Genomic DNA, 19,168 nt, shown 5'->3' with positions numbered 1-19,168 from the left:
TCGAGAAATCTGCATTTTGTCTCCCTGGTATATGAAACGAGTCTACAGGTTTGACACTGAAAATGATTTTGCGAACTTTGGACCATCGTGATATTTGGGCGGATCAATCTGACTCCTTGCCGTCAGTTGACCGTGAGTTGACTGACCAAAAAACTATGAAATTACCTTTTTACCCCTGAGTCTATAATTAAACCTAAAACTAAATATCCAAATTTCGTGTAGTGGGTGGGGTTAAACCCCGGGCCCCCGATTTAACAACAAACAACACAAACCAGTTGGACTAAGCTATCATTTAATAAATACACAATATCTAATATATATTAAGTACCACAATGTGCTGTATATGTATGTTGTATATATGTTTTGTATGTATGTCGTATAGTATATATATATATATATTGTGTATATATAGTCCGTAGATATATATATGTTGTATATGTATATATATATGTTGTATATGATATTTTTAAACGACGAAACGAGTCCGAAAACGACGAAACGGATCGTTTTTTAACAAACTTTTCACTAAAAAACGACGAAACGGGTCGTTTTTTAACAAACTTTTTGTTCAAAAACGACGAAACGGGTCGTTTTTTAACAAACTTTTCACTAAAAAAAGAAACGGGTCGTTTTTTAACAAACTTTTCACTAAAAAACGACGAAACGGCTCGTTTTTTAACAAACTTTTCACTAAAAAACGACGAAACGGGTCGTTTTTTAACAAACTTTTCACTAAAAAACGACGAAACGGGTCGTTTTTTAACAAATTTTTCACTAAAAACAACGAAACGGCTCGTTTTTTAACAAACTTTTCACTAAAAAACGACGAAATGGGTCGTTTTTTAACAAACTTTTCACTAAAAAAACGATGAAACGGCTAGTTTTTTAACAAAATTTTCACTAAAAAACAACGAAACGGGTCGTTTTTAAACAAACTTTTCACTAAAAAACGACGAAACGGGTCGTTTTTTAACAAACTTTTCACTAAAAAACGACGAAACGGCTCGTTTTTTAACAAACTTTTCACTAAAATTCGACGAAACGGGTCGTTTTTTATTGTAATTTTAGCTAAAAAACGACGAACCGACTCGTTTTTTAGTTATCCCCAAACCCGAGATGAACACAACCATTCTTTTATATATATTACACAATACATAAACACATATATCAAAACACCCGAATTATAATCTTCGGGATTTTACGCGCCGAAGTCGAACCCGAACACCCCGAACACTACGGTAGGAGAAGCGAGTCGACATTCCACGTTCTACGGAACGCCAACCGGACTACACCGGCGACATTAACCATTGGCGAATCCGAAACCGGATTCGGAGACCTATTGCTAGTGGGACTCCGATTAAACATGTGAACCGAATAATGAACATGAAAACCATGGCGGTGTCGGATGTGGATGGGGATGGCGGCGGGATGGCGGCTCGGCGGCGTCGGTGGTGGCAGCGTGGGTCGGTGTTGATGATAGAGATGGAGATTGCGATGGTGATGGAGATGGCGACGGTGATGGTGATGGAGATGGCGGTGATGGTGTTGGTGATGGGTGAGGGTGTCGAGTATATATAATGGGTGATGAAATTGTGAGGAAATTGTGGAGGTTGAGTTGGGTAAGAAACGAAGGAAGGAAAGAGGGAGGAAGAAGGGTGGAGAAGGGGGAAGAATATGGAGGATGGAGGAAGAAGATAATACCCGGTGGTCGGATTGTCATTTTTCCCGGCAAGTTGGTATTTTCAAGCTTTTAAAAAATATAACTAACAGAGGGGCACATATATGACTGGCCAAAATTTCATTTGTAAAAAGTCTAAAATACCCTGCAAATAAACGGACTTAAACGAAAATATTTAACGGAAGGAGTCAGATTGACCCGCCCAAATATCACGATGGTCCAAAGTTCGCAAAATCATTTTCAGTGTCAAACCTGTAGAATCGTTCCATATACCAGAGTGAGAAAATACAGATTTCTCTTTATTCTCTCATATACAAAACATACAAATTTGTCACTTTTCTCTCTTTTCATCTTCATTCCACCATTATTATTATTTTATGCAAATTAAACTCCAACCTGCCTCTAGTCTACTACCTAAACCACTAATCTCACACACGTCACAATCGCGTCTAACTCAAAGTCAAGCTTACTTTTCCTTTGCAACGACTAAAATCATTCCTCTCCTCAATTCAAATCACATGAATTTATTCAAATCACATCAAAATTCAATCTTTCCAAGAAACATCATAATTTCATTTCTTCCTCAATGATGCTTCTGATACCATCTCACCCTTCTCTCACCATGCCACCGGAACCCGTTCTGGGTTTTCTTCTCCGGCCACTTTCCCAGATGGGTTTCGCCGGAATAGTCCCCCGGCAACGGAAATCGGCGGCGGTGATAAGGTTTTTGTGGCGGTTGGGAAGTGTGTTGAAAAGGCGGTGTCTTTGTTTCATTGGACTTTTAGGAGGTTTAGAGATCGAGAGATTTGCATACTTCATGTTCATCAGCCTTCGCCCTTTATTCCAACACTTCGTGAGTTTGTCTAATTGCTTTCTAGATTCATAATTAGTTTCTGTTTTGGTATAAGTTGACCGGTAGCTTGGTCAAACCTGAAGTATCCAAACTGCAAATTGATATGATTTCAGCATATGCTAGTAAATTTTCTTTAAGTTGGTGTATATTGTAACGTGTAACAAAATTTATTCAGAAGTTTGTTTTGATTTTGAGGTTGAAAATAGTCTGTTTGACTTTTAAGTCAAATTGCAGTTTTCCTTTTGAAGGTATATTTCATACTATAGTCAGTTAGTGCTTGTTAATGTTAATGTTTTGCCAGAAAATGAGACATTGTAACCAAACATATAGCTTTCATAACCAAAAAAAAAAGAGTATATTTTGCACAACACTTCATGGGTCAAAGAAATATTTTATCTGCAAAAATCTTTTAAAGTTATTAGAACAGGTTTGACTAAGTGTAATCAGCCTTTTAATAACATGATCTTGAAGAGTAGTTAGATTGTTTAATCATTACATATGAACATCTTGTATCATCTCTAACCAATCATGATATTTAAAGAGCACGAAAAGAACAAAAGACAAGATTAGTTGGCTTAAAATAACCACTCCAGTCAATGCACAGTAAGGTGATCTATGTTATTGTAGAACATAAAGAAAATCAAGTTGATCTTGTTAAATGAAACATAGTGAGGTCACAGAGACATAGAATGTTTCTTTGTTTCCTATTGAATAATTATGTTGATATTTATACGGGAGTAAATTAGTTGCACTAGCTAGTATTATGTTATGGCAGCTAAATGACAACAATATGACAGCTATGCTATATTAGTAACAATTTAATATTACTATTCTCAAGTTGGAGCCAAAGCGATAATAATCTCCAACTTCTAACAATGCAATCTATTTGTTATTTATATAGTGGCATCTGCAAGTTGATGTTGAGTTATGATACGCACAGGTAGATCCATGTAAGGTTGTGTTCCACAACATGGTCTTTAATTAAGTGACAATCAACTTCAATGTGTTTGGTTGTCTCATGGAAGACTTAACTACTATGAGGATCTGGTTTTGCATCCTTATAAACCACACTTAGGAAGCACATTAAGGACATACTTTCGTTGAGATAGAATGTAATTAGACAGTTACTTCTTAATCATAAAAATACTTGCACAAATAGCTATATAAAATAGGAATTGAAGATGTCGCAAATTAGTAACCTAAAATTGAGATTGTAGGAGTTGTTCTGATTATTAAACCCTAAGGCTATCATCTCAAGTGATGATAATGTTGGCCACATAGGCAGTGGCGAAGCTTGGTTACGAATGTCGGGGGGGGGGGGGGGCTCAAACTTTTGGCCGAAAACAGGTAAAATTACACTATGTATAAAAAATTCCAGCGAAAAACAACTAAATTTACACTAATGCGCGAAAAAACAGGGCGGCCGGGGCCACCCCTGCACATAGACTACAAGAATGATTTGTCGCTTTAGGTGATTTCTAAAGAATACTAAATCATCTCAGGACCCAAATTTCATGCAAAAGTCTCTTAAGAATGTCAGGAAGTCATTCAAACCATGCTCTAGGAGACTGGTTGAGACCATATAATGAGTATCTTTATAACATCCGGCTCCTCGTATCACCAATGACTTTCCAGGAGGTCACCCATTTTGGTACTACTCTAACCTTTGCACGCTTGACTGTGGAGTTTTCATCTTCTTTGCAGCCGATGCCAAAAACGCGATAGTGATGTTCTAGGCAGGGCAGGACATTTCTTATGAATCAAGAATCTCTCCGGTCCACGACCGATGTAGGATTTGCCTAGGGTGATACAGTGTCAGCCGGCATAATTTAGATGTCCAATCCTAAAGGATGCCATTTAAGATGGCATTCTTGACATCTAACTGACGGAGGAGAAAGGGTGGACTGCGGACCGGTGCTACTACGGTTTAACTATCCGGCGAGGTTCAGGCCACCATGGCTTTGATACCATGCAGTCACATAGGGATGAATATTTTTGTGTCTTCAATTGCATAGTTAACGACTTAGCGTGTCCCTATACAAAAGCAAAATAGCTATATTTACACATAGAAATCTGCTATAATAGCTAAATGGCAACTAAACAATACTCTTAATGCACATATTATATGATTTATGGTTTCTAAATGTAGTGGGAAAACTACCAGCAACTCAAGCAAACCCTGATGTTGTGTCTGCATATAGAAGAGAGGAGAGAGACGAGATGGAGAAGCTTCTACTTGAATACATGAACCTTTGCTCTCGTTCAAAGGTATATTTTCAATCGTTCAATAGATCATCTGTTTTTGACTTCTGAAAAGTAACATATTAGTATTATATTACTGGCAAACTTTTGTGTGTAGGTTAAAGCGTACGTTGTGACTACCGAAAACGATCAAGTCCGTAAAGGAATTATGGATTTGGTTAACAAATATCAGGTGCAGAAGCTAGTTATGGGAGCCGCCCCGGAAAAGTAAGCGTTCTATTATTTTTAAAAATATCTGAAAATAAAAGTAAAAGAAGTATTGCATACAGTTGGATGAAGGTGAAGAAAAAATCGAGCAAATCAAGTTATGCTGCCAAAAACGCTCCACCGTTTTGTCAAATATGGTTGGTCAACAAAGGTCAACTTCTATTCACCCGAGAACCAGCTATTGACTATGATCTGCCATCATCAACCCATCAAGATTCCAGCGCGTTAAGGTCACAATCGTTACGTTATCCAACCATTGAAAGGGAAGTACAGCAAGTTTACCACCGGTCCAGCTCAAGCACAGGTTTTATTCCAGGAAGTACAAGCATGACGAGGAGTTTACAGTCGAACGCTTCTTCAGAATCCGGGTATTCATCTGAACATGATCTGAAAGTTGAAGAAGAAAGCTTATGCAAACAGCTTGAAGAAGTCAACTTGGAAGTTGAAGCAACCAAGAATGAAGCGTTTCAAGAGCTCTTAAAGCGGAAAAGATTAGAATCACACGCTTTGGAGGCGAACAACAAGGTGGGATTTCATATTTTATATTTGTTTGACTCCTGAAGTCAAACAAACTACTCTTCAAATTCCAATATGAAACAAGTTAAGTCAACAGTTTCCACAAAAGAAATGACAAGTGTAAATCTCACAAAATATTACTGATGGAAAAAAGTTGAATTAAGTTTACATAACAAGAAGTTTTAACAAGATTTTGGATTTGAAATGCAATATATTTGACTTCAGAAGTCAACCTTTCATTTGATATATCAGGTGAAGGCCTATGAATCTGCTCATGGGGAGTCAAATGCATGCCGTTTGACTCCTGAAGTCAACAAACTCTTCTTCAAGTTTCAATATGAAACGAATTAGTCAACCGTTTTTAAATAAGAAATGACAAGTGTAAATCTCACAAATATTAAAATGTAATAGATATGACTTCACAACTCAACCTTTTCTTTGACTTCTTTAGGTGAAGGCCCATGAATCCGCTCATGCTCAAGAAGTCGAGTTAAGAAAAGCATCAGAGGATAAACTAAACGCGGCAAGACAAGAAAATGAGAAACTCATGGAACGAAAGGAATCAACATTAAAAGAATTGCATAAGTTGATGACAAACATAGCAATCTTAGAGAATCAAGTACTTGAAGCAAACCGTAGACGTGAAGAATCATGTGAAGAACTTAAACTTATCGAAGCATCTGTTGCAACTTTAAAGATTGAAAAACTAACGGTTCAAAGACAACGGTTTGAAGCGACAAACTGGCTCGATAGGTGGAAGGTTCGGGGGCAAGCGGGAAGTGTATCGTGTACAGCATTGAGATTAACTGAGTTTTCATTGGTGGATTTGGAAACCGCAACGTGTGGGTTTTCGGAGAGCTTCAAGATCGGGTATGAAAGTTATGGTTGTTCTTTGTATAAAGGCGAAATGTTGAATAGAACAGTCATGATAAAGAAACTGCATACAAATAATTTGCAAGCTCAACAGGAGTTTCAAGAAGAGGTTAGTCTCTCTCTCTCTCTCTCTCTCTCTCTCTGACACACACACATACACATGTAGAAGCGTGCACGTGTCAATTTTGGACTCAAACCCGAACCAAAAACTAAAAATTCGATTTTTGGGTTTTTGCAAACCGTTTAGTTTCAGTTTATGGTATTCACAACAGGTTGCCAATTAGGCTTTGAACCTAAAAAAGAGACTCGTAATAAAGAATTTGGGCCTGAAACTTTGGTTTTAATTAATTTTCTTTTAATAATTGATTAATTGATTATTACACGTGTGGGCCTTAAATGTTTGGGCTACACCATTTTTAATTTTTTTATAAGTTACTTAACATTTAAAATAAAAATTACCATCCACTAATTCAATAATAAATGTCAGTTCTTACGATTTTTATGTGTTTGGTTTCGTTTTTTTTTTTTTTGTCATTTGTGCTTGAAAATTTTGATCCGAAAAGAAAAATGACCCAAAATAATGAATTTGGGTCAAGAATTTGGTTTTGAAATTTTTAGGTGATTGATTGGGTTCGGTTATTTTAGTTCCGTTATGTCGATTATTTCTGTTACAAACCAAGTTCTGTTTGCATCACACAGGTTCAGCTGGTTGGGAAACTACAACATAAGCATATACTAAGTTTAATTGGTGTATGTCACGAAGCCCAAGCGCTTGTTTACGTGAACACACCAACGACCCTCGAGAGTCACTTTTCTCATAAACACAACTCTATTTCCACGTCCTGGAAAACCCGAACCCGAATCATATCCGAAATTGCAAACGCCCTTTTGTTCTTGCACGGTACTAGACCCGAAAAGCTGCTACACGGGAATTTAAGCCCTGAAAACATTGTTCTCGATTCTAAACTCTGCACTAAACTACGCAATTTCCGAGTCTCCAAACTGGTCAACGAGGAAACATTTCGGTGTCGTAGCTTTCGCCAGTATTCTAAGCCGTCTTCTAATGGAGCGTTTTTGTTTACTGATCCCGATTTTCTTCAAACGGGAGACTTGACAGCTAAATCTGATGTTTACTCTTTTGGGATGATTATTTTGTGGTTAATCACTGGTAGTCGGTCAGCTGGGTTAGCTAATGAAGTGAGAAAAGCAGTTTCGGATTGTGATTTGGTCTCGATTTTGGATGCGTCAGCTGGCGAGTGGCCCGGTTTTGTGGCTAAATGGTTAGCTGATTTGGGTTTGCAATGCTGTGAGTTGAACTCTAAAGAGCGGCCCGTGATCTCCATGGTTATGGTTAAAGAACTTGAGCAGTTGTCTGTGCTTGAAGACCGCCGGGTGCCGTCTTCTTTCCTGTGCCCCATTCTAAAGGTGATTTTTGGAGTGCCACTTTTTAGGGAAATTAAAAAAATAGACATTTTGATCTGATAAATCAAATAGAGACCAAATAAGCACAGCTGGCTAAGAAGGCGGAAATTTAGCCAGCACAAAAATTTTTAAAAGTTACAATGGGGTCCATAATATAAACCAAGAACGGCATAACAAGTGTAAAACGACGGCTGAATTGTACCCAGCTTAGAAAGAAACCGGCTGAAATCTAGTCGGCACTTTTAGGCAGCAGCTTGATTTTAGCCGGCGCTTTACACTTGATTTGCTATTATTGGTTTATTTTATGGGCCTCCGTTGTATTTTCAAAGATTTTTGTGCCGGCGAAATTTCAGCTTTCTTAGTCAGGCGTGCTTATTTGGCCTTATTTGATTAGTTAGTTTACTTTTGGATATGCCTATTTTATAAACGCTAAAAATCAATGACTACTTTGATAACATGTTAGATCAAAATGTCAATTTTAGTCATTTCCCCCACTTTTTATGCACTTACAACAAATGGAGTTGGTTTAACGGTTCGATTGTTTTTTTTTTCTTTTTTACAGGAGATCATGCATGATCCGCAGTTGGCGGCAGACGGTTTCACTTACGAAGGTGAAGCGTTGCGTGGATGGTTGAAAAACGGACGTGAAACGTCTCCAATGACAAACTTAAAACTTGACCATTTGGATCTTACTCCGAATCATAATATTCGGGCTGCGATTCAAGACTGGTTGTGTAATCCTTGAGTCTATAGTACTTTGTGGTTTGTCAGCGGTACCGTTAGAGAATATTGAACATAGTAGATATATAATAGAGGAAGAAATGTTGACTGATGGCAATGTATCAGTGAGCTCAAAACATATGTGTACATTATAACAAGATTATAGAAACAAGATATCTTCAATATCATCATGTATACAATTAAAATTTTGTGCTATGATACAAATGAAAGAAAGATGAAGCATTGATTCCAAGAACAAGACTCTGTATAGGAATTAAAAAAAAATGGTGAAAATGATTGAATAAATTTTATGCATACCAAGTAAATGAATTTTGTATTTTATCATAAATCTTACTTCTTTGATATATTACATTGTCCACAAACCTCAAATCTTTTATTGGTGAATAACTTCAAGTTTACATGTTTTAATTTACAATTAATACTTTACCATCATGTATCAAGGTTATTGACTACCATTGGAGTTGTTATCTTGACCATCATGTATCAAGGTTATTGACTTTATAATGCGTTTACCGTGAACTTTTAATTTCAGTTTGCGAAAAAAAAAATTATAACTTTTGGATCAGACTTGTGTTGAAATAGAGACTAGATTTGTTATTTGCACTTGTAATTGCAAGAAAGAGTGAAAATACTATTTAAGTATTGTGCAGAGTTGAAATAAATTGATTTGTATTACAATCAATGACTTAAAGATTTGGATTTCATATGAAAATAATATTTAGACCTTGAAACCAACCAAATCAAACAAAATATTATGATTGCTTTATTCTAATTTGGTTACAAGTCTTTTGCATTAGTTTGATCTGGCTCCAACCTTTTTGCGTGTTTGATAAACTAGAGAATAATATCAATTGACACATATATGCTTAGAATAAACAATTTTTATGTTAAGGTTAACTTTATTTGTATGTGAATAGATGCTATATATGTGATATTAATTTCTTTATGAAGAAAAGTTTGTGTTATTTACTCAAAGGGTTGGAAGTGGTTTTGTTTTTCTCTTAGATTTTTGTAGTTTTAAATTAGTTTATAAATTTTTATAGGGGTCCTTGAAAACATTTTAATAACAAGGAACAAAGGAACACTATATGACCATCCAAAGTTTTAGATATGATCGAAGGCCACCACAACAAATATTTTCGAGTTAGTTTTGAGTTTTAATAAGTTGATATAACGATTTAAATCTTAATATTAAGGGTATGTTGGGTATGGTTAATGGGGTAATGGAATGAACTAGATAATGAAATGGACAACGGAATGTAATGAATCATTACTATTTCATTGTCTTGTTTGACTACCACGTAGAAATGAAATGAATCATCACTTTATTACTTTTTTTATTAATGATAAACTATTTACACATAATAGGTAATAAGGCTAAGGGTAGTGGGGCTTGATCCACATCCAAGTGATCCAATATATTTACGACACGTAAGCGCTGACGTGGCAAAAGATCAAGCCCCATAGAGTGTGGCGGGACTTGATTGATCCACCCCCAAGTTTTTGATCCACCCCATGCCCAACAGCTCGATCGAGCCCCGTGGTCCGGCTCGCCCCGGCCAACCACGCCCCCGTTCACGAGAAGGTAGTAGTGGTGTGCGCGGCTGCCACGTCGTTCGCGCCCCGTGGTCCGCGCCCCACTACCCTCAGCCTAACATAATGCAATATAATAATAAAACTATAACAACTATAATTTAATAATGGTTACACTATAATAAAATAATGATGATAATTATTACTATATAATAATTGTAAAGTTTGGTGCCGCTTGGCCATCTATTGGCCCAAGTGGCACAAAACCGTTGGTCAAATTAACTTTTATGTTTTTTTAGTGTTTTAGTTTAGATATCGTAACGAACATAATTGAAATCGGTCAAATTCACGTCGATTTACCGTCATAATATACAGGACCGACAACACTCAGGTTTTACCAAGACTCATGTTATACCGATTCACCGCCGCAACGCTCGACACTCACAATACTCACCTTTTACCAACGCCGGGGTTTTATTGATTTTTTCTTTAATTCTGGTACTGTAGCGAACGTATCTAAAACTGACCGAATTAGCATCGACTTACCACTGCAACGTGTGGCACATACAATGTTCGGGTTTTAACGACTCACCTGCACAACACCGAGGACTACAACACTCGGGTTTTACCGACCGAATAACGTCATTTAAATTATTTAGATTTTTCATAAGTTAATTTGACAAATTTATATTTTTTGGATTTTAACGATTGGGTTTTACCAACGTTGGTTATACCGTAATTGAAACTGATTGAATTCGCATCGACTCGCCATCGTAATGCTCGGCTTTTCCAACGCATGAGTTTTACAGACTCACCCCCGCAACACCGGGGACCGCAATGCTTGTGTTTTACCGAATGAATAAACGTCGTTTTAAATTCTTTGTTATTAATATATTATTTTGACAATTTTTTTTTATTTTTGTTTTACCGGACGAATAAACGTCTTTAAATTCTTTGTTATTAATATATTAATTTGACGGAATATTTTTGGTTTCTGTTTTAACGATTGGATTTTATCCACGTTGTTTATATCATAATGAACGTAACAGATACTGATCGAATTCATGTTAAATCGCCATCCTATCATTCGGGTTTTACCAACCAACTGTTCGGCGCAACGCGCCGGGTATAATTCTTGTTTAATAATAATAATTATTATAATAATAATAATAATAACAACAACATTATTATTATTATTATTAGACAAAACGGCAAAAGACGTTCTTTATGTTTGCACGGTTTGTCAATAGACGTCCTTTGGCAAACTTAATGACAGAAAACATCATTTACGTATAAAAACTCTATCACGTTTTGTTCTTTGACCATAACTCAGTTAACTTTTTTCATTAAATTTGGTTATGTTCATTCCATATGAGGATAATTTTGTAAATATATACATAAATAAAAATACCCAATTCTTAAACATAAATACCATCTCTCTTTTCTCTCTCTCTCTCTTCAACTTCTCTGAGCAACGGCTCTTGTTCCGGCAACCTCGTCAGACAAAAAACCACCGTCATCACACCGGCATACCACACCATCGTTGTTCCCATCAACATCAACCGATGAAAAACCCGAATCTGAACAAATCATGTTTTTGTGTGGATCTGAAATAAGTCGGTTTAGTTGTGTCTGCATCTATTCCTTAAACATCCACCGATTGGAACCCCCATTCAATTCGAACCCAATTCAGGGTTTCATCTATTCGTAAAGACGCGCTAGGGTTTGGCGATTGTGTTCATGCGCTGCCCTAGAATTTATTACCCGAGCTCAAAATATAGATTCTTCTCTTCCCGTTAACGATTTGTTATCGACTGTAGAAGATGTTAATGAGTCGCCGAATATCGTTGGCGCCGGCACTGGTGGTGTACGTCATAGGGCAAGCAACCGGGTCGGGTTCGGGGTTGGGGCTGGTTACTCAAGAACAAAGTACAAGATTAAGATGAAGAATTAATCTTTTTGATGCGTTAGGATGGTGTTATAGCAACCATGGTGATGGTGAGATGTGGTGGTGGTGGTGTAGAGAGTGAAAAAGAAGGGAGAGGCAGGGAATATTATTTCTATATATAATAATCTTTTAATTTATTTTTTAAAATGTTTTTTTAATTATATTTATGTTTTTTATTTTCAGTTAATAGATAAATATGCAAATTTACTAAAATGCACTCATGTGCCTTGTACATGACCATATTTAACAAGAAAAGTTAACTGGGTTAGCACCAAAGGACAAAACATGATAAAGTTTTTATACGTAAAGGATGTTTTCTGTCATTAAGTTTGTCAAATGACGTCTATTGAAAACCCGTGCAAACATAAAGGACGTCTTTTGTCATTTTATCTTATTATTATTATTGTTATTGATCATTTTTCATTCTGTTTCTAAAAAGAATGAAATAGAAACCATTTTTTATTAAAGAATGAAAAATGCTTTATATGAAAGAAATTGCGTTCCTTGGGAATGATTAGTCTATTGATAAATGACAATCAACATGTTTTATTTCATTTTTTTTGGAATGATCCATTTGATTCCGCCAATCATTACGTCATATCAAACACTACCTGAGAAATACGAAATATAATGAGCCGGGTTCCTCTCAAGAACTATGGAAGATAATAAATTAACATCATACAAAAACATATTGCTTTCATGTGTCCCCCTCCCAAAACCGGGTTCCTCTCAAGAACTCTAATCATTTTTTGTTTTACCTAAATAGAGTTGTATGCTAATAGTAAAATAATAATAAATTATTGAACAACTAGTTTTTGCGACCCGTGCGTTGCGACGGGACTAAAAACCAAACAAAATAGGATACCCAAAAACGTCGAACTACACATGCATGTTTACTCATAAAAGTGACCGCTTTTCCGACACCCTTTCTCTCTCAACTCTTCGTCTCTCCCTCTCTGTCTACTCTCTCACAAACGCACCACCACAAAAATTGTTTCTTCTCGCTTCTACTTGTTGTCGGCGACGGTGTCATGGTGTTGTGGTTTTTCGTCGGTACCAAACCAAAACGATGATGGTGGTTGACGATAGTTATACCGTATGCATTATTCCTTGTAACTTGACAAAAGAATAATAAAACATTAGTGGATCGATATATTAGTTACATGTAGCACGCTGAACCAATAAAAAATGCTTAAAATCCTTTCCAGTGTTGTAGTGGTAGGAAGACTAAGTTTCTCAAAAGAAACTCATGTTCAACCTTCACAAAAAACACTTTGGAGGGGATATGGGTGACTCAATGAAAGAATACTGAGATCTTTTTGATAACCAGTTCGATCATGAGGTCGTCCGGGTTTGACCATAAATGGGCCTTCTAGCAGGTTGGGCCAGCTGGCGGCGACCTTTTGTTAGGGGTGTGCAAGAAACCAAAAAAACCAATCCGAAACAGAAAAAACAAAAAATCCAAACCGAAGGGACCGAACCGAAACAAAACCGACGGTTTGGTTTTATGTTTTTGTAAAAACCGCACTAACGGTTCGGTTTTGATTTTGCATGTAAAAAAAACCGAACTGAACTGAATTCCTAAATTTTTGTTTTTATATTTTATATTAAGTAATTTATAAGAATTTAATAAATATGTAACTCCAATATTTTTTATCAAATGTATAATGGTCTATTATTTTACAATTAACAAAATTATTTATACCTAAATTAACATTTTTGTCAACTTTTTTTTCGGCCAAAAATTTTCAAGCTTTAAATGGAAAAAACAGATAAGATCAAAACCGAACCGAAACCAAAACGAAATCCAATAAACTGAAAAAACTGAGACCGAACAGTTTCAAAAACTCCAAAATTTTGGTTTTAGACAAAAACCGCACTGAACCATACCACGCACACCCCTACTTTTTGTCATTGGGCCAACCCATACAAAGTACATAAGCAAGTCTCTGTTTATTGTCCGATAAAAAAATAAACAAAAATGCTTAAAATTAAATAGTGTTTATGCCTATCATTAAGAAAACAGAAAATAAATAAACACACTTTTTTATAAAATGTATAGTAATATGAATAGTAAAATATACTCACACATCAAATACTCTATTATTTAATATAGGATTACTCTATATAATAGTAACCAACTTTGAAAGTTATTTCAATTAGGTCACTGATAAAAACTTTTGTTCCAATTAGGTTATTAAACTTTTATTTTTGTTTCAATCATAGATATTTTACCTGGATAGCAGGTAATTTAGGTTTTTTGTTTTTATTTTTCAATATTTTTACTTTGCATAATAACTTTTAAAGGTTGTGAAAATTAGTAAAAATGCGAAATATAATTTTAAAATTTCAAAAATTTGCAAAAAAAAGTTCGGAAAGTTGCAATAAATTGCAAAATTGAATAAAAAAATGCAAAGATGTTCGATTTTTTTTTGCAATAAATTACAATTCTTTTAGTTATATTGTTAATTTAGAGATGGCAAATGGGTTGGGTTGGGTTGGGTCGAAACGGGTCATGGGTCGGTACGGGTTAAGGTTGAAACGGGTCACTTAAAAAATGGTTGTTTTGGTTCGGGTAGGAACGGGTTAGGGTAAACAGGTTCGGGTTAGAACGAGTCAAGGTCATAACGAGTCAAAACGGGTTTCGAGTCAGGTTTTTTTTTGGACCAACGAATCAGTGCGTTTTCAACACGCTACAGCTCGTTTTAACAGAAAAGGCTCGTTTAAGCGATTTTTTTCAGTTTGTTGCAGCACTTAACTGCTCGTTTAAGCGATTTTTCATTTCGTTTCAGCACCTAACAGCTCGTTTAAGTGATTTTACAGTTCGTTTCAGCACCTAACAGCTCGTTTAAGCGTTTTTTCAGTTCGTTTCAGCACCTAACAGCTCGTTTAGGCAATTTTTCGGTTCGTTTCAGCAACTAACAGCTCGTTTAAGCGGGTTTTCAGTTCGTTTCAGCACCTAACAGCTCGTTTATGGATTTTTCAGTTCGTTTCAGCACCTAACAGCTCGTTTAAGCAATTTTTCAGTTCGTTTCAGCACCTAACAGCTCGTATAAGCGGTTTTTCAGTTCGTTTCAGCACTTAACTGCTCATTTAAGCGATTTTTCAGTTCGTTTCAGCACCTAACAGCTCGTTTAAGCGATTTTTCAGTTCGTTTCAGCACTTAACAGCTTGTTTCAGCACGTTTTGACTAAAATGAGTTGTTTTGGTTCGGGTCGGAACGAGTTCCGGTCAGAACGGGTCCGGGTCGGAAAGGTCAAAACGGGTTTCGGGTCGGTTTTTTTGTTTGTTGAACGAGGACAAATGACGAAACGTTTTAGTTTTTTTTTTTTTTACTTTTTTTTGTTTTTGTTTTATATTTTGAATTATGGTTTTTTTGTTAATTTTTTTGAATTTTTTTTAAAAAAAAACCTAGATTACCTACTATATAGGTAAAATATCTAGGATTGAAACAAAAATGAAAATTCAATGACCTGATTGGAACAAAAGTTGTTATCAGTGACCTGATTGAAACAAATTTCAAAGTTGGTTACTGTTTATAGAATAATCCCTTTAATACATATATATATATATATATATATATATATATATATATATAGTAAACTAATTGATGCATAATGGTAAAACAAAAAGAAAATCTAGTCGGTGTTTATAAAAAAAGGGAAAATAAACATTAAAAGGTCTTTATTTTAGAAAGTCAACCATGAAACATACTTTGACTTTTCGTCACCGGCTCACCATGTTTCATCCACGCGGTTTGTTTGACTAAAACTAAATGTTAATAGTATTATACTAAATCAAATTAAGTCATTTTCCTTAAATGGGAAATTGGTTTCATCACACGTTTTCAAAATCTTGACAGTTGAGAACAACATGCATTGATATCATTTATCCAACATATTCTAGGACTTTGACCGGAACCTACGTGTTTTGTCTTTAAATAATCGAAGACTTTAGAATCGAAACTCTCATTTGCTTTTGAATTATATGCAACCAACTTTAAGTATGTATCCGGTTTTGTTTATACAAGTTTACAAGCCACGCAACTAATATAATTTTATAAATCAAAGAAAAGCCATAAATAACTTGATGATAAAAAATTTCAATTATGAAGCAAAATCCGTGATTGATGTACATAACTTGTTGTAAGAAACGTCATTTATTAGAATATTTGCAATTCTGGCATGACAGTTTCATATTTGCAATTTTAACATGGAACATGTATACAAGTTCTAAGCACATATAGAAAAATTGAACACAAGTAGAGTTTGTATCTAGCTATTTTATGTAACAAAAACCGTTTTATTTTGGACTTCTATGTTTATAGCCGTGTCGTGTCTTGTCTTTATACACATGATCTCCATATCCTTCCTTCAAGTGAAATCACAATAATCGAAATATCGTCATGGTAACGCCTTCGATCCCCTTGTGGTATTTCCAACAACTCATGGAAATCCAGACCTATCAAAACCGAAACATAAGATATTTAAACCATACAAATTCCCTTTTTATAAGCAATTTTTTCCTAACCCGTTAAAGGTTTTTCATTATTCTATAATACAGTAGTTTTTTATAAGTTGAGATTATTACCGGCTTTCTTAGCTGCACGGAGAAGAACTTCTTCTACTAAATGCTGAGCAGGATCGCCTTCAGGTGACCATTGAATAAAACGCTCGACTTCAGAAACCGCCTCCTCGTTAGTGAAGTATTGGTAAAGCCCGTCTGAGGATAATATCAAGAACCGATCTCTCGGGCCCAGTCTGTGATGGTGAAGGTACGGGTGGCAGTTTATGTATGGCCCGTTTCCCACATAATCGATCCTAAACGCTTCAAGTAACGCATTGTTCCATTTCGGCTGCACAAGTAAGAAAAAGTTAAGTTTTTTATCAAACAATGTTTTAGTTGTAAATAAAATTATAATAGTATGAATGTCGACGCGAAAGCCAACAACTCGAAAAAACTTGCTCAAGAATATTCAATCTCCCATTGATTCCAACACATGAGAATCTACTTTTATCAAAGAACTAAAAGGAATCAATACCAATTTGCTTTTCTTAACATCAACCAGATTGATCAAATCTTTATAACAACTACCTGTTTCAGAAAACCAGCCCCGAAAGCTCGTGTGACCTTTAACGACCCTTTGACACGATCATTCATCACTGCGCACGCATCATCAGGGTGTTCTCTCTTTATTCTTTCAACTTCCTGCACAAATTTAATAAACTTAACTTGAGAAACAACATTTGGAAGGCTAATAAAACTTGAACTGAAATTATTTTGTTTGATTATACCTCATTAATGGATGTACTATGATCCATACTAAGCTGACAAGCAGTTAAACATGGATCTGTATCCGTAATATCCGCATCAAAAACCTCAAGATCATACCATGTTTCTTCATTAATCTTCTCTAAATCTTGTCTCCAAATATCGGGCTCAGATTTCTTACCCAAAACCGCTCGACTATCACCAACATTCATCACATAAACATCTTCCCCTTTCATTAACATAACAAGAACACAAGAACCCATCAAAGCTAGTTCAGGATTTTCATAAAGCATCTGGTCGGCAATATCCAAATAAGCCTCTTCCGTCTTCTCTAGCCCTTTAGCAAGCGCTTTCAACACATCCGAATGATTAACTGACTTCGACCCGTTTGAGTTAACTTGTTCCTGTAACCTTCTTTCAAGTTCTAGTCTCTCCCGGTTGAATTCACACTTCCATCTTTTATAATTCGCCCGGTTTCTAACTTTAGTCCTCTTTCTCCTTAAATTTGTTTCAGGATCATTATTAGCACATGGATAACTTTCCTGCTTATGAATATAACTCGGTAGCAGGTTGTTTAAACTTTGATCATTAATATTAGACTCCACAACATCTAAGGGTTGCTCAGGATTTGAATTCGATGAGTCGGTCTGATCATCCCATAATAATCCTTTGAGTTCCTTATGAACAGCTGCATACAAATTAGACAAGAGAAAATCAGGCGCATCCGGACCGCTAAATCCATCATAAATCCCAACAAACACCCAACCATGCTCTTCCGAAACGACGACGTGCACTCTATCTTCCCCTGCTTTCCCTTGAGCCCATTGAAGGTTCTGACTCTGATTCAAGCAATCATCATCATCCAAAAAACTACCTTCACTGTTCAAATTAAGACTACTAATAGTCAATTCATTTTGTTTCTCATTAACCCAACCATGATGATCTTTCAAACTACCCGCGTTTTTATTAACCGGGGCAACACTCGAGTGCTGCCTAAAAGTACGAGAAATCGCCCGTTGGATGACCTTGATCAAATTCCGCTTTCTGGATCTGGGTTTAAAATTAAAAGCCAACCCACCATGGGAATAGCTTCTTTGGAACTGATCAAGGGGACCAGAAAAGAGCGGCCCCGATTGAAAACCCCTCTCAATCGGGCCCGACATAAACCCTCGATCAATTGGGCCTGAATACACACCAGTGTGATTCGGGCCGTGCAAAGGACCTGAGCAGGTCCTTGGCAGAGGTTGCAGAGGAATTGATGCAAAATTAGTGGAGCTCTCGAAACTCGAGCTCTTATCATTAATATTATAAGAGTATACATCAAGGAATGATGTGGACAGTGGGGTGGAGGTGTTAGCGGAAACCGACGCTCCGGATATTATCCTGAACGTCGTGGTTTCCTCGGAATGGACCTTGGAGGAGGATATTCGAGATGGGTCGGGTCTAACATAACAAAAGGAGTGACCCAGATCGTTTAACGGGTCAGGGATGATACCGGCGATGTTTTTACGGCGGTCTGGTCCGGTGAAACAGACGGTGAGCTTACCGACGTCGTTTCCCATAATTGGTTAGGAAGGAAGGAAGGATGGAATAATAATAATAATATTACTTGGAGGAGATTGAATGTGTGTTCTTCTTCTTCATGGGATGGATATTGGTTTAGTTGGGAAAGAAGAATTATGTGAAAAGAATGGTGAAGGAGGTGGTGGGATGAGAGAGAGAGAGAGAGAGAGAGAGAAAGAGGGGTTGACTTTTGGGACGGAGGTTTTTAAATTCATACGACAAAATTCAACAGTTTGAGTTTTGTTTGAATCTTAATAATGACAAAACATATTTTCAAACTAGTCTCAAATTAAATAATTCT

General features: G+C 36.2%; 1 protein-coding gene and 1 pseudogene across 2 annotated transcripts; one reads left to right on the top strand and one right to left on the bottom strand.

The window, feature by feature from the left end:
- The first annotated feature begins 2,206 nt into the window (after positions 1–2,206).
- On the top strand, positions 2,207–8,729 carry LOC143598617 (U-box domain-containing protein 33-like; annotated as a pseudogene). Its single transcript, XR_013147147.1, has 7 exons — positions 2,207–2,531; positions 4,681–4,799; positions 4,891–5,000; positions 5,063–5,525; positions 5,968–6,498; positions 7,089–7,814; positions 8,374–8,729. The product of XR_013147147.1 is annotated as a U-box domain-containing protein 33-like (transcript).
- Positions 8,730–16,177: 7,448 nt separating this feature from the next.
- On the bottom strand, positions 16,178–18,890 carry LOC143598616 (putative protein phosphatase 2C 4). The gene is made up of 4 exons (XM_077076786.1): positions 17,328–18,890; positions 17,128–17,241; positions 16,624–16,888; positions 16,178–16,494 (listed from the first exon to the last, which is right to left on the bottom strand). Exons 1-4 carry the CDS (start codon positions 18,864–18,866, stop codon positions 16,379–16,381), a joined length of 2,034 nt encoding a protein of 677 aa, XP_076932901.1. The 5' UTR covers positions 18,867–18,890; the 3' UTR covers positions 16,178–16,378.
- Positions 18,891–19,168: the final 278 nt, after the last annotated feature.

The sequence above is a fragment of the Bidens hawaiensis genome, unplaced genomic scaffold, assembly GCF_021521415.1.
Source record: "Bidens hawaiensis isolate Kalapana, Puna unplaced genomic scaffold, B.hawaiensis_p1.1 tig00050580_1, whole genome shotgun sequence".
Lineage (NCBI taxonomy): Eukaryota > Viridiplantae > Streptophyta > Magnoliopsida > Asterales > Asteraceae > Bidens > Bidens hawaiensis.
This window is presented reverse-complemented; position numbering and strand designations above follow the sequence as displayed.